Source organism: Mya arenaria, chromosome 1 (assembly GCF_026914265.1).
Source record: "Mya arenaria isolate MELC-2E11 chromosome 1, ASM2691426v1".
In the NCBI taxonomy this organism is placed as follows: domain Eukaryota; kingdom Metazoa; phylum Mollusca; class Bivalvia; order Myida; family Myidae; genus Mya; species Mya arenaria.
Window position 1 is genome coordinate 6889642 of NC_069122.1, and position 16479 is coordinate 6906120.

At 33.7% G+C, this 16479-nt stretch overlaps 1 protein-coding gene across 1 annotated transcript; it reads right to left on the minus strand.

Moving 5' to 3' along the window:
- Nucleotides 1-4455, minus strand: LOC128235985 (perlucin-like). Its single transcript, XM_052950771.1, has 3 exons — nt 4225-4455; nt 2390-2535; nt 1-303 (listed from the first exon to the last, which is right to left on the minus strand). Exons 1-3 carry the CDS (start codon nt 4453-4455, stop codon nt 24-26), a joined length of 657 nt encoding a protein of 218 aa, XP_052806731.1. The 3' UTR covers nt 1-23.
- Nucleotides 4456-16479: the final 12024 nt, after the last annotated feature.

Below are 16479 nucleotides of genomic sequence, written 5' to 3' on the forward strand. Positions count from 1 at the left end.
ATATATATACATATATATATATGTTACTTCTCGCAAACAAAGTGTTGAAGCCTTTCACAATCGACGTCATTCCACTGGAAAATACGGTTGATGTTCTTCATTTGGATACAGTGTCCATCTCCTGAAGGCTTCCCAGGGGCATAGTTTTCGTAGTTCCAAGGCTCGCCGTTGTCCCAGCTACTTGTGTAACCGATTGTACTGTTAGGTAGCGTTGTGGTTGTGATCAATCCTCCGAGCCAGAAGCTCTCCATCTGTAGGCCCGCATCATTTATCAGAGTTTCGATCGTTTCCTGGTCCTTGCCACTGCAAAGTATATGGACTTTGCGATTATAATCCAAAGTAATGAATTGTTTAAGTTATTTGATATTAAGCGTTACTAATGAAAGCTATAAAAATGAGCGTTTGGTTTGGCATGGTTTGTCATTTTCACCGATTTCAGGTTGGCGACATTTTTTTTTTTCAAAATGTTTTTAAAAATTAACTGACTTTAGAGTGAATGGAGTCAATGATGTATGACCATAAGAGTAATTGACGTTGAATATTGAATACCACTTCTGTTTTCAATCAAAAAATCGGTTCACCATTCCGCTTCTTCTTGCCCAGGGCATTGCTTTAAAACTACTTATGGTATTGAAATAAAATTTGGTATATGGATAGGTTGCAATGACAAAAATAACAGTGCACAAGCACCCTAATTCTGTCATGCTCATTAATGTACCACACCCCTAATGAAATCTTCAATTTGAAACTCTTCAATTTCAATGCTTAAGCCTATGTTGTTAAGCAGAATACGTAACAAATATTTTGAGAATTTCATGGATGCGGTTTGATGCACCATTATATGTTTGTTGGCCTTGACTATTCCTTGTTTTTCAACATATAACAAATGCATAAACTATTAAACGGCGCCCTTTGAAACTTTGCATCAATGGTCTTTCTTGTAGTATGTCATATGAAATGAATTTTGCCTTTGACACTTGTTAACCAAAGAAACTATGTACTGCATTTTTAGTTTCTGAAGTTGATAACATACCTAGAGCCCGTCTAAGGCAGTGTCTTATTTCGTATTATTTTATTATGAAAAGAAGCACATGGCTGCATTATCAATAGCTTAACTGGTGGTTAGCGCACTATCTTCTCACCAAGTTGACCTGGGTTCGATTCCCGGCCTAGGCGCATGTGAGTTTGGTTAGTGGTCACCAAGCTTGACAAGTGGGTTTTCTCCGGGTACTCCGGTTTCCCCCACAATCACAAGACCACACTCTCGCGCAATATCGTACCAACGAGAGTCACACAGTATAAGTTATCATAACTTCCTTCACAATCGTTGCAAAATAAAAAATGTTTAAACTAACTGGAAACCTTGCCAAATGAGCTTGACAAGCTGCGACGACTGGTCAAACTTGACGAAATTTTTCTAACATTTTTTTAACCCCAAGACCCAAATCATCATTTTTTGAGACTGTTACTTACACGTGTTCAAATTTGAGATATTTTCTGTTCATTACCGTTATTTTACGAAAACAAAATCATATTCAACTTGTTATAAGCAGTATATAAACACTACATGTGTGTTTTCTTGTTAATGCTTTGGTGTTTTTATTCAAAAACATGTATGCGTTTTACATTACATAGTATGACATAGCATAATACAAATTTATAAATTATGAAAAGCAAGATTACATGTGTTTTATGTCTGACCATATAAAACATGAGAGATTCGCTTTCTAGACGTAATTAGTTTAATGTTAACGGACTGGCAAAACGGTGTCTTTTTTAAATTGACACTCTTATTCAAAATCAATACATACACATGTATAACATACATAAATTTTGTCTGACAAACCTTTTACTACTTACTTAATAATGCATTTATGGAAAATATAAATAACTGATAACAAGAGTGTAACGTTACCCGTGTATTTAAAAGCAATAAGCACACAAACATATTAAATGATTGGTGAATGCTAAAAGATTTACTGTGGTCTACTATAGTCTCATAAAGTAGAAATACCGTGTTTTATGCTCATTTCTTTCAAAAAAACTCGGTATCCTTCATAAGAACCATTGTTTTTGACATTTATTCATTCTTTTTGGAATATTAAAACACTAATATTAATTTTGGTAAATCTTATTTGGGAGTAAGAGTGCATCTTTAAGGTTATAATGTTCTAAGGAGAAATTCAGTAATAACTTTTTGTTTATGTCAACAGAATCAAAATAAGACTTTGAATGAAGTATAAAATAAGGGCTACATTAGTTTCAATAAGTTCGTGTTTGGGTGTGATAAATACCAAATCATGAATATAATTGAGTGATGTGAATAGTGTACCTTATTGATTGCGAAAATTCCCTAAATGAATGATTAAATGACATATTAAACGTTTACCTGCGGATGGTAGCGAGGTATGCTCCATGTCGAGCGCAGCTAGCACTAGCATTAGCGTACGTGGCCGGAGTGTCGCTTACATAATAGCAATGGCCGCCCACGCCTCTCATGCCGCGCTCGCATGTGTCGCGCACCAATGTGTAAGCCTGGATGTTAAAATTGTAACATATTTAAATGTAAGGTTAATTTAAAGTGACACTTTTATTCAAAATCAATACATAAACATGTAACAAACATTTTGAGTGATAAACCTATAACTACTAACTAAATACTGCATTTATCGAAAATATTAAGTATTGATAACAAAATTGTAACCGTCTATTTAACAGCTGAAAGCGCTAACAAATATTAAATGATTGGTGAATGCTAAAAGATTTACTGTGGTCCTCTATAGTCTCATAAGGTAGAAATACCGTGTTTTCTGCTCATTTCTTTCAAATTAAACTCGGTATCCTTCATAAGAACCTCTATTTTCGACATTTGTTCATCCTTTTTGGAATATTAAAACAATGCTATTAATTATGGTTTATCTTATTTGGAAATAAAAGTGCATCTTTAAAAAAGCCGACTACCACCTCAGATATTCAAAAACGCGTGTTCATATTAAAGCAGGTACATTTTCTTCCAACTGCATTGGAATCAATTTGGTTATTTCTTGACAAAATGTAGTTCACAAACAAAAAATGATAATTTGGCAACGCGTTTTGTAATCACGAATCTTCACGAAACTTGGTAAAATGTTTGACTTTATGAAAGTTTGGTGTGTTTGATTCTGAGTCATATCTAGCAAAATGCTCCTGCAAATCACTTCATCAGATATTTTTCAACCCTTTATTTGCGTCCAAAAGTAGGTCACTATCTTTATTTTCAGATTGCCCACCCTGTTGACAATAGTGGACACTGTTTCTACCCAATGCCATCTAAACTGATTAGAAAGTCTGTCTGGTTGATAAGTAAAATATGTGACCCAAGTTAAGGACGTGTGTATCCGATCGGAAGGATATAGCGGCTGAGAGTTTGAAAACTCCATGACGAATCCTTCAAATTTATTGATCGGAAACCAAACGAAGGAAAGACGTCAATGACGCTGGCGACGACGCCCTTTGTGTCTACCATGATCCACAGGCGACTAAAAACGCTGCCTGATATTGGAAGCTCTGGCGTATTTACTGCGCTGTCAGGCGCTTTCCGCAAAAGAAATAGAGCAAATCGTATCTATATCTAATTTTATTTCAAAAGTTGCTTCCATAATTTCAGTTTTAAATGTTTGATTCGCAATATAAATATTTCTTAAATATAATGTTTCATGTAGAAAAAACCTGCGTGACTCCGCGTGAATGCGGATTGGATACGCATGCAGGAATGCGGATACATGACATAAATCAAACGATAAAATACATGCTTGCTTTTACGTATGCGGACATCGGACGCGGAGCGCGTGCATAAGTAATAACGGCATATATTGTCATGCATTTCAATTTTAGACAAAGGAAAAGGAATATCTGCTTATATTCATATCTATATTTTATTTGCGAGCCGCTTGGCATTCGGGCCGTTACTATCATAATGAAAAAAAGATGTTCAAGGCATTATAGACGAAATAAACCATACATTATTATATACTAAAACGACTGTTTATCGAAAGCTCGTCTATTTACGTTTAACTAATCAACTAATACTTCGCTCTTAGAACTATGTGCCGCGTAATAAAATTGTTGGCGGTAAAAAGTGTGGTGCGATAAGCTAACTGGCCGATTGCCGAAAATACGTCTAGTTTGTATTTGTATTACAATATTGTCTGCAAGGCAGACGTTACAAAAAATCAAAGCACTTACCACAGCTAAAGACGCTGACCGGTGATGCGTGCATGTTCCGTTCGTTTCCACGGAGAACTCCGTGCACGCGGCGGTCTTGAAGCATTCATCAGCGCACCTGACCGTGGCTACTGTTGACACCGGGTCTCCTGCTGTGGACGCCGTCTTTATGTAATGGTTCAAAACGAGGGAAAGTCCGAATATGGAACTCGTACAGAAAACCAGCAGGTTTAAGAATAACGCTCCCGCCATGGTTGCACGCGCAATCCTTCCAAAAGTCGTTTAAGAATTGAAAGACATGCCTTGGATTCTGTTATGTTGATAAGTAGGGACAGAAATCGTCTTTGTTCTTTTTTCAATACGAAGCAGCATTTTTGTTTTACGCGACTCTATATATGGACAACGCTAATATAGCGAACATTTGTTTTCCTTACCGGACGTGCAGATGTATCGTAAATGCTAAAAACTTTTAGGCACATTATAAAATCAGTTCATATAAATAGTAAATGCCGGAAATTGTTTCCGGTTTGATGTTTACTAATGCTAGAAGGTATTTGTTTCAATATTTCAGTCAGACTTCCGATTGTTTCTAACAATATTTGAGCTTTTAAACTCTTATATTTAGTTCTATAATTCGGAAATCCATTTTCAAAAACAAATACTTATACGTTTTTGACATGTCAATGAATCTATGCATTATGAATTGAATCGCGTGTTCATTATGGTAACGAGAGGTTGCGAAACACATTTTGGTCTTTATAAGTTCCCATTTAACCGGGGGTCTGCCAAACCAGAAATCGTCAAAACTCTGACAGCTGCTATTTCATATATTGACTACGTTAGTGTAACCACCTTGCGTTGTTTATGTACTTCACTTCTATAAATAGGTACAATATTGTGTAGAGTAAACATTTAATCTTGGTATTTGAAAACAAAAAAATCTTATAGTAAAGTAAAACATGTCTTTTCAATTGAGTTAGAAAACAACGCTGTACAGTACACTCACAACTTTAAAAGGGACTCATATCTAATTCTCAGCGTTACACCGTATAGCGGAGAACAATTGTCTCAAAATAGCCTGTCAAAAACTGGTTTGGTCAGTTTTGTAGGTGGCGCTATAAAGCGCGGGAAATGACGTAGTTAGGCGGGTAAAGTGGGCTTTGGTCATTTCTACCGAGACTGCTGTTCGGGCAACATCAAACTTGAATTATATTTTCGTGATGAACATGTAATTTGGTAAAAATTATATTATTTCACAATATAACCGCAATGAGATTGAATGTACAATTAAATAATATTTTTGAATTTGTATAATGGAGCATGTTGAGATATATTCGTTCTCTCATATTTGGAGGGTTAGTCTGAAAAACACTAAAAGTGCATTTGTTACGAATACAGGTTTCCTCGCACATTTAAAAAAGATAAGCGAGGTTTTTCCTGGACGGCCAGTATCCCAGAGAATAATATTCGATCTTTTCTTTTTACATACGCTACTGATTCAGAAACATATATTTTTCGATAGGATTATGACATGCTTAGTTTGGGGGTGATATATGTATACTTTTGTACATGTCATAACGTTATAACGTTATGTATGAAAATAAGAAAAAATGATAGAATAGTTTTATATACACGCAAAGAAGTTAATAATAGTTATAGTACACTCTTGTGTTTGGATTTTTGTTGTTGCCACCCCCTTGTATCTGTTGTTGCCACAAATAAACTAGTCTCGTCAGCATAAACGGTGTTTGTTTTGGTAAGGGTGAGTTGAGACGATAATTTATTTATCATATTGATGTTGTCACACTGTGTATCGAATTTTTTTATCAAAACCTCTATGCATCTAGGCGCTTGTTCATGGTTCAACACGCTGCGCTGTCACCCGGGGCATCAACATGGCAGTTTAAATTCAAAGAAAAATGATCACTTTGACTTTCTATACACAAGAGGTAATATCTTTGCCATAATTAATGACATGCGAAACTCAACTTCCAATAAAATGGCATATAGATATTAGTTTTAAGAAAACGCTGCTGATGATTAAGATGTATATTATGAACTAAAACAAAATATATTTAAGAAACATATCATATCAAAGAGAAACCAACCATAGAAAATGTCTTAATTAGATGAAGAAGATAATCTAAAACTCTGGTAAAAACACCCTAATAGTGATGTACCCTGGTACAGTGACATTGTCTAAACAGATGACATTGTGTAAAAATCAATACCTCAATATGATATGACTTACCCACATTTCGATGTACTGATGTCCAGGATGGGGTAGCTAACAATTATAAAATTGCATTCTTTTACCATACGAAATACATGTTCACTAGGAAATTACCCCATCCGTACCTTTATTCTCCTTACTTTCGATTTAAATACAGATTAATCTTTAACCTGGTTTAATACATTGTAAAGAAACTTATATGAACTTATAACTTTATAACCGTGGTATCACATTTTAAGTCCGAAACTTCTTGGTTTATATCCACTTCTGTAACTGAAATCAAATTGTACACAGTCAGTCGGCCATTTTGGTACCTAAGAATTTTGACAGGTGCGTCACTTCCTTTTCTGCAAGTCCAGTATAGCCGCGAAATTTGAATCAAGAAGTGCTGGTTATTAAAAAATACTCACACGTTATAGTAGCAATAATTGTGACATAAATAATAATTTTCATTGTTTAGCCGCCATGTTTACCTACTTTTACTATTTTTAGATCGATCTGTCCAGTCGGTATACGGCGATCGATCATATTTTAAGTTTGAATCTAAATCGACTGACTGTCGATCTGGTGTCGATCGGGTGTCGATCTAGAGTCGATCACTTGTCGATGGTACGTCGATGCAGTCGTCTGTCTCTTAGTATAAAAAGAGATGATTTTTTGTTGAAGGGGTTCCCCGGTAAAAAGAAATGCTAGTTGCACCAAAGCCTGTCGCTGAATGCAAAGTAAATATTCCATAGAAATATAGTAAATACGGATCGTTATAATCATAAGTAATTATTCAAGTTAAAGGGAGCGTTTTCGACATTAAAGAAACTTAAGATCTTATCTATAGTAAATTAATCCAGTATCCTGAGTCTTATTAACGCGGATGGCGGCTGACTGTTTGTATGTTTTAATGCTAAGAAAAAGATAATATATATGCATTTAAAATACAAGGTTCCAAGGCGGTACCTAACAATTCTTGATAAACATACCAAGTATATATATATATATATATATATATATATATATATATATATAGAGAGAGAGAGAGAGAGAGAGAGAGAGAGAGAGAGAGAGAGAGAGAGAGAATTTATGCACTGTGCTGTTTGTAGAGTTTTGTGCTATTCTGTTTCTTGTTTGTGAATTTGTGTTCTATGTCTTTGGCGTTTGCCCATTGCCACTAAACCGGGTTTATGTTTAAACTTTTTGCTACTGAGCATGTTTCTGTAGCTTTTTGCATATATATTGAGTGTGATTCTTCCCCCGAAGTTATCATCTTTGTTAACAATTGTAGCGTATTTGTTTTACCAAAAGTTGTAAGAGTTACACATATGACACGTACATGCATGCTTTATTTCTACGAAATTGAACACCTCCACCTTTTTGACATTGTTTCTCAATTAAACCTTGCATTTGATGTTCTTTGGTCTATTTAATTTTCTTATATATCTGGTATACGAATTATATGTTTCAATTGTAGATATATATGTATGCGAACTGGAGCACTGTCAATTATTTCCATATAATGTAATATATTGACAAACTAGTGCCTTAACGAACCGAAAATGTAACATACGTTACTGTCGCCGATCCGATTTTTTTAACTTTGAGATGTTAATGCAGTTCTGTTGTGTTGCCACTGTTGTTGTATTTTATTTTTAATTATTTTATTTTTATTAAATCATATAATATGAATATTTACACACGTCAACGCGGAAAAAAATGTCTAATATATGCTTAAATTATTGTTACTAATATGTCGCCAAACTGCTGTAAACACATAATACCCCATTTTGCATCTATGTTTTAACGACATAAAATAGTAATGATTCAATTGTTTATACATTTAACAATAGCTCATATGCCTATAAACTGTAATTAAAGTAAAAAATTGGTAATGTTTCTGTTAATTTCGAAATTTGTGTCATTTGCCCCAGTTTTTTACAAGGGCATTTAAGAATGAAACATACGTGACCATAGTTTTAATAACCACATGTCATAATACATTTATTATTTCATGAAACATAATTCGATCAGGCTAAGACAGCAACGTGAAGACAAAGATACTTTGATAAATATATAATAATTAGCTTTTTGAATGGCTACAATGTTGAAATGAAACAAACGTTACGAAACATACGTTACCAAGATACTTCAATATTACCAAAATGTTAATGTACGAATCGCGTACCGGTTTTACTATTCAGTGACCTCACCAACAAAATCGCTCCGATGTTTTGAAGGCGCTAAATTTTCCAAATTTGATTATTATCGCAACCAGATGATTACAGATTTACCCTGAAATACCATCGTGCCAAGTAAGAGTTTATTATTCACTGCATATTTTGTTTGATATGTTTTTATGTGTTTTTAAAGATTATTGAATGTTTTATGATGTAAACAAACACTAACATTTCATACTCATTCCAGTACATCAACGAGGCCGGTTCGTCTTAAATACTGAAACATGCGTTACTAAAAGGTAACGTATGTTTCAACGAACAAATCTCTGTCTATGGTTAAAAAAGGTTTGGGATAATTTTTATATTTGGGTTTAGTAATGCTGTTTTAGCTTTAGTTTAATATGTTAATAAGGAAATTCATCATTGGAGGCATGCTGTGAATGAGATATATTGTTATAGATGACGATCTAGATGAAAAGAATTATGGTTCAAGCTGAACTAAAGAGTCACTTCCAATGCAGTTGATCGTAAGATATCTTACTAGGAGAAATGGTCCAAAGAAGGGATAACGTACGGCACTGAAATCTGTAAACGCCAAACTCAAAAAGGAAGGTCAAACCTTTGCAAAGAAAATTGCAGCGATTATCTAAAACAAAACGCAACAATGGCATCCTGACACCAAGCCAGAAAAGCTTTGTTCATGAAATCTTCTGGAATTAGAGGAGAAAAGGCTAGAAAGCGGCTTTTGTTCAGCAATGTTGCACCACTTGAAAACAGAGAAAGGTGATACAGGCCACAATACGAGTTTGTATAATGCAATTGCCAGAGATGTAATAAAAAAGTGCAAGTGCATTTCCAATTTGATTCAGAGCTTGATGTAAATAGAAACAAATTGTTAGAAGTCATTAAGAACGGTGTGAACTTTGCCAAAATAAGACGATGGGAAGTAATAGTAAAGCTAGAAGTGAGTGTCACCTAGTTCTTTGAATGTGAAGACAACGGTAGAATTCAGCCGGGTAAAAGAGATTCGACGAAGTGCGAAGAAGAAAATGTCCAAAGCCGGGTCCTCACTGATTATTTGGCAAACTTACACCAGAAATATGTAGCCGAACACAAGAAAACAAGATATCACTATTTATTTTCAAAGGAACCATAGATTGAAATATTGTATTCATATGTTGACAGGAGACGAGTGGCTAGAGCAACATTCCTGTTCTTAAATGTAATAGCTACACTGTTAATGAACCTGCTGTACATACCTAAGGCTATAATTGAAAATATACAGCAGTTTCCACCAGGGAACAAATTGATACACTCCCTTACATACCAGGACACCCAGAAACACTCATGAATAACATCAATTTCACCACAACAGAAAAACTGCTAGAAGTGCAGCCGGACCAATACTTAGACTTGAATTGGACGAAGCCATTTTACAATGACATTCAAAGTTTGATAATTAATAATGGAAATCTTTCACAATCTTTTGGACTAAAGTAAGGGGTTCGACAGGGTTGCCCCTTGTCTGCGACATTATTTATAATTTGTCTACAACCTCTTTCTAACTATATTGCAAAGGATTCTCAAACTGAAGGGATTGAAATTAATGATAAAACTATAAAACAAACCTTTTTTGCAGACGACTCAACCTTCTTTAATAATGGTAGTAGACAATCACTTGAAACTCTTGTTAAGACACTAGAAATGTTCTCTGATTGTTCAGACCTAAGCCTCAACACCAATAAATATATAGTCCTTAGAGTGGGATCATTGAAAAATACAAATACACACTTCTGCAACACTAAAAACATTATATGGACTTCTGACACCGCAAATACACTAGGCATGACTTTTACAAACAATAGACAACTAAATATACAAAAGAATATAAAAAACAAAGTGAAAGAATCTAGAATCTGCTTAAAACAGTGGCAGCACAGAAAGCTCACACTCATGGGAAAAGTTACAGTCGTTAAAACCTTTGCACTTCCGAAACTTATATACCCTTTTTGCAGTTCTTCCTAATCCAAGTAAACACACCATTGACGACATTAAAAAAACAACAGTTTTTGAGTTTTTGTGGGACAATAAACCTGATAAGATTAAAAGAAATATAATATGTCAAAACTATGAATATGGATGTCTAAAATTAACAGACATAGAACACATCATAGGCTCACTAAAAACTCTATGAATAAAACGATATCTAGACCCAAATAATAATGGGGAGTGGAAAATATTTATGCACGAAAAACTAAAGAAATATGGAAACGATCTTATTTTGAATCCAATTTAGACCAACACGAAATTAAACACATTTCTCAAGAAAAAACCTTTTTGAACGACGCGTTGAAGTCGTGGGTAAATATTAAAATTAATCACGATGAAAATAATATAATTACTATAAGCAAAATGGTGACATGGAATAACATATTACTTAAGCAAAATGGTCGCACCCCCCCCCCCTTTTTTTTATAAAGAATGGTATCAGAAGGGTATTAAGCTATTTGAACACATTTACGATTATAGAGCAAAGACCTACTACAAGTTCGATGATACTACAACAGACACGTATCTTCGCAGTTTTCAGTATATTTTTTTATTAGGAATAATACCGACAAATAAATATCTTTATAAATGTAAAATAAAATCAACACCTCTATGTGACTTTTGTAGCATAAAAACAGACACAACAGAACACATATTCTGGGACTGTCAGAAGATGCAACCTTTACGGGACAAAATTAACATCTATATAGCTTCGCAATCAATACATATTATGATAACAAAACAAGAAGCATGTGTAGGCATTCAGGGAAATGGAAGATACACAGTCATATGTAATTCCTTAATTGTGTTAATGAAATTTTATATCTTTTCTATGAAATATAAAAACACTAAACCGACTATTAACTCATACAAATAGTATTTGATATTGAGAAAAAGAATTGAATCGCAAATCGCACTGTTAAACGATAAATATGATACCCACGAGAATAAATGGCAAGTTTTAAACCTCGATCCTTAGATAAAAGTCACAGTAACTTCAGCACTCTTACATAACGTATAATACGGTCATAAATTATTCATTATAACCAGTATTTGATTCAGTACTTTATATCAACAATTGATTATTAGTACCTTTCCACCTTTAAATATGTATAACTTACTACAATACTAAGCTTGTAAAATCCATTAGGGGAAAAAAGCTTGAGAGACTGGAAGAATGTGTACGTGTGAGCGGATGCGTGTGTGTTTGTGTGCTTTTGTGTGTAGGCGTGCGTGTGTGTAGGCGGGGGCATTAGGGCTTATAAATAAATAAAAAAAAAACCATAGAATAGTTATTATGCTATTACTGCCTTTATGTATGTGTATTTTTTTTGTATTCTATGTAAAAAAAAAATGAGGAAAACATAAAAATACTTTTACCAGTTTCTAATGCTCAAGACCATCTCTGATTCTCAACATCGTTTATCAATACTCATATCTTGTGAGAAACCACTGAATGGCGGACAAGGTAACATCACTGCAGTATACAAAAAGGGAGACAAACCGCCAATTATCGAACTCTTTCTTAAAATTTGATCCTCTGTTTAACTACGTAAATTATCGCAATAAGCAAATAATGAACCCTCCTGACCTGCAGCCAATTGTATAAAAACTTTGTGCTTTTGAAACAATTATGACGCTGTAGTCTGATCTGAAAATGTTTATGTTTTGGCATGGATAGCAGTTTGACATTAATTGGACACAAGGAATAAGGGGATGCATATGCATTTATGTACATACTACATGTAGGTAGTGCATCAATGATAAAACAGAGGATATTTTTCGTGTTAATCGCATGGTGCGTCCATGGTGTTGTACTACTAAAGACAACATTACAGATTTTATTTGACGGATGGATCGCTTGCACATAATTCAGTGGGGCAATTTAACCTCAAATTCTAAACATGAAAATGTAATTGCAAATAAATATATAAGGCGTTTATCCTTTGCCAATAGAGATAGCACATCTATTTCATGCCATTTTAAAGTCCCAGTGCCACATACGATTAAATTATTAGAAAAAAAGTGCGTATATAACAATTTTAAAGACTCAGATAATGTTTGATTAAACACTGAGGTTCACACGAAGCTTTATTAAACAGAACTGGATGGAAAATACCAATGGAATCCCTAACTCCACCACTGACTCACTTTATGCTTACGATGTAGATAGGTGGACGGAGCATGGCGCTATCCAAACAGTACCCGAGCAGTTGACGAACTCATTTTGAGGTTTAAGACTGGAGAAATAACTGGTGAAATACTGAGCATTTTCAAACAAAATTTAACATGAAGAAAATTAAGCTCGTGTTTCTAAAATAAATGTGACGCACGCATTTTCATACAAAATATAATCAATGGTGATTATTGAACGTCAATACTTATTGTCTTATTTAACTGCCTTTTCTTCAGTTGAATATAATTTATTTTTCAATTGATATTTTATAAAAATAACAGAGAAAGTATTATTATTTTGCTTAAAAAGTATTTAAACCAATGACTTCTTAGATAAGGAATGGAAATCATTAGTATATAAAGCAACATAGAATTATAAGCATTAAGAAAGTCACGTGGTATGAAAATCTCGTAATGATGCTGTGCGCGCTAAATTTAGATTATATTGCATATTATATGGTAATTGCCATAAATGCATCAATTTTATCAGAAGTCAGTTTACACCAGTAAAATATACCTGGACTTTAATTTCATATCTTATTTCATAAAACAACAGTATTTTATCCATTTAGTGCTCTGGTATGTGTGTGTGTGACGGCATACTGCGTCTCAATTATAAAATGAAAAAAGTTCTACTTTATAATAATGCATATACTAATTGTATTTTTTTTCACCAGTTTCTTTTTATTATTATTTTGATTATAATAATCAAAGCGTGTTGGCTGAAATTACGTTGGAATCATTATTGGACAGAGAAAAACGTATACAAACCAATACCAAGAAAACTGTAGCCGGAAATAATCACATCTCTGGCAAAAATCGTGTTAGAAATATATTAATTTGTTTCTTTATTCTTTCAACAAACTGGTAGCGGAAATAGGCATTCGACTTTACTATTAATTATAGTGGCTTACAATCACCTTGTTATCAGTTTAGGGCAGTTCGGAAGCCTACAAAAATGTATATCTAAACAGACCACCATGTTTATGTTTGCAGCTGGTTTAAGCATATACCTACATACACCATTAACATTCTGTTACAGTGCTCTAAATCCATTAATTGCAAAGGCTTTCTACATTTTGTTTCCTCATGGTTTAGGATGAAATGTTTTTGGATAAAACGATAAATTTATAAAAAGAAAATATTGTCTGCCCAATGTGTTATGAAATCATGCTTAACTTTGGCAGGCAAGTGATATTTTGTAATTATATATAATATATAATATACTAAAAATTTAATAAAGGGTGTAACTCCATTTTTGAAATAATATATTGATACCGCTTTAGAACATTTGTCAATTATTTCATTAGCATAAGTAGTATTGGATGGTTAGAGTGTTCTAGTTGTATAGATGTGAGTTTATCAACGCCGACGTTGGTCCCCACCAGAAGATCCGTTCTCATGACATAACCTTTGTCTTTTACCCAGGAAATAGACTCGAGAGTATTTCATATCAGCTTCCTGTTGTCTTTACAGTCGATCTCAAACAAATATATACTTATTAGTATAACAATTATTCAATTCATTATCTTTTAAATGAAAAGACATGTTGTGAACTGTTAAAATCCAACCGAGACTGCGAGGATTTTTTTCTTAAAATGAACAAATTAAATATAGTACAACGTACCAATGTGTGTCATTAGCAGCATATGAGCATTAAAGCGATGTGCATATAAACAGCCTGAGGCAGTGAGCTCAATTAAGCCTAATGAGTGAGTTGAATATTTTAAATCTTTACTTTTTAAAGACAATGAAGAGTCTGTTGCTGGCTTGGGTATTTCTAATACGGCTGAACATATCGAAATTGCAAAATTATTAAACGCACCTATCACAAATGAGTAAATCGAGAAAAGTATTAGGAAATTAAAAGCTGGAAAGGCACATGGTGTTGATGGCATAGGCGGTGAATTCTAAAAAAATACTATTACATTGATAACACCTATTGATTATAAAATTTAATAAAATCTTTTCATCGGGTGAATTTCCGTACAGTTGGAGTACATGTACTAGTTTAATTACACCTATACATAAGTCTGGTGCTAAAAATGACCAAGCCAACTCTCGTGGTATTTCTTTAAGTAAAGTTATATATAAGATATTTTCAAGTTTTGTTACAGAAAGAATTACAAAATGGTCAAAGCAATACAGTGTTTTAGTGTTTAAGTGTTTTAGATGAATCGCAAGCTGGTTTAAGGGCAGGTTATTATGTTGTTGATAATTTGTTCACATTACAATGCCTAATACAAAAATATTTGTCAAAACCAGGCGGCAGATTTTACGTGTTGTATGTGGATTTTCAAAAGGCCTTTGATTCTTTGGGTCACTATACACTTTTTACTTATATGGTCAATAAAGGAATAAAAGGTAAACTCATAAACGTAGTACCATCGATGCATTCTAAACCCAAAGCTCATGTAAAATTAGATAATTCTGGTTGCTTTTTTGATGACGTCATAACAAACGAGGACGTAAATACAAAGAAGTTCATGCTACTGAGGGTTTTAAGTGAAATATTGGGACAAGGCAGGGAGATTTGTATTCTCAAATTTTATTCAATCTTTTTATTAGTTATCTATGTCAATATCTTAAAGACAATTGTTACCAGGGTGTTTATATCACAGACAATATTCCTGATATACACTGTTTACATTTACGCAGATGATGTGGCAAATTGCTCTGATACTGCTATAAACCTTCAACGACAATTAAACGCTATTTCCGACATCTGTAATGAATATGGGATGCAGATTAATCTGAATAAAACTGAAATTATTGTATTGAGAAACGGAGGCCCATTACGCCAGTATGAAAATTGGACACTTCGTCAGAATTACATCGATGTACAAATATATGGGTTTATTGTTTACTCCAACATGATCCTGGTCTGCAGCTAAATCTAAATTAGCAGCTCAGGCAAGCAAAGCTTTTTTTTTTCAATTAAAAACCATCAGTTGTCATTTGGTACGTTTAATTATAATGAAACTTTTTGATACAATGGTCTCCCCGATATTGGCTCAGAAATTTGTGGTTTCAAGAAATGTAATGAGATGGAAAAATTACAGATTTTCCTTTGTAAATATATTCTTGGAGTAAGAGTTCTGTTAATAATTATGTGGCTTAAGGTGAATGTGGTAGATTACCAATGTTTACTATTTATGTCTCGAAATGTGTAAGATATTGGTGCAAGGTATGACAAATGCCTGAAAATAGATTCCCTAGAAATTCATATATAATGATTAAAATCTGGATAGTTTAGGTAGGCGTACTTGGGCAACTTATATAAAAGAAATATATGGCTTTGGGTATGCTTGGATTGCCCAGGATGTTGTAGATATAATTATATGTATGTATCATTTTAAAACAAGAACTGCTGATTGTTGTAGACAAACATGGCTTGATGATGTAAATAATTCCTCACGTTGTGATACTGATATTGAATGTTGAAATATACCTTAATATCAGTTTACCGTTTCCTGTACGAAAATCATTGGCTAGATTTAGAACCTCTAGTCATAAACTCCATATTGAAATTGGTCAATTATTTAGTATTGAATGAAATGATCGCTTCTGTATTTTTGTTTATTGGATAAAGGCAAACTTGTTATTGAATATGAATATCATGTATTTTTAAGTGTTCTAGATTTAATGACATCC

Excerpts from the sequence above, each read along its gene's own strand:
- LOC128235985 (XM_052950771.1), bottom strand. The coding sequence starts at position 4,455 with ATGGCGGGAGCGTTATTCTTAAACCTGCTGGTTTTCTGTACGAGTTCC. Across the intron at positions 2,536-4,224 it reads GGTCAGCGTCTTTAGCTGTG|GCTTACACATTGGTGCGCGA; the intron begins GTAAGTGCTTTG and ends TTTAACATCCAG. Across the intron at positions 304-2,389 it reads TACCTCGCTACCATCCGCAG|TGGCAAGGACCAGGAAACGA; the intron begins GTAAACGTTTAA and ends TATACTTTGCAG.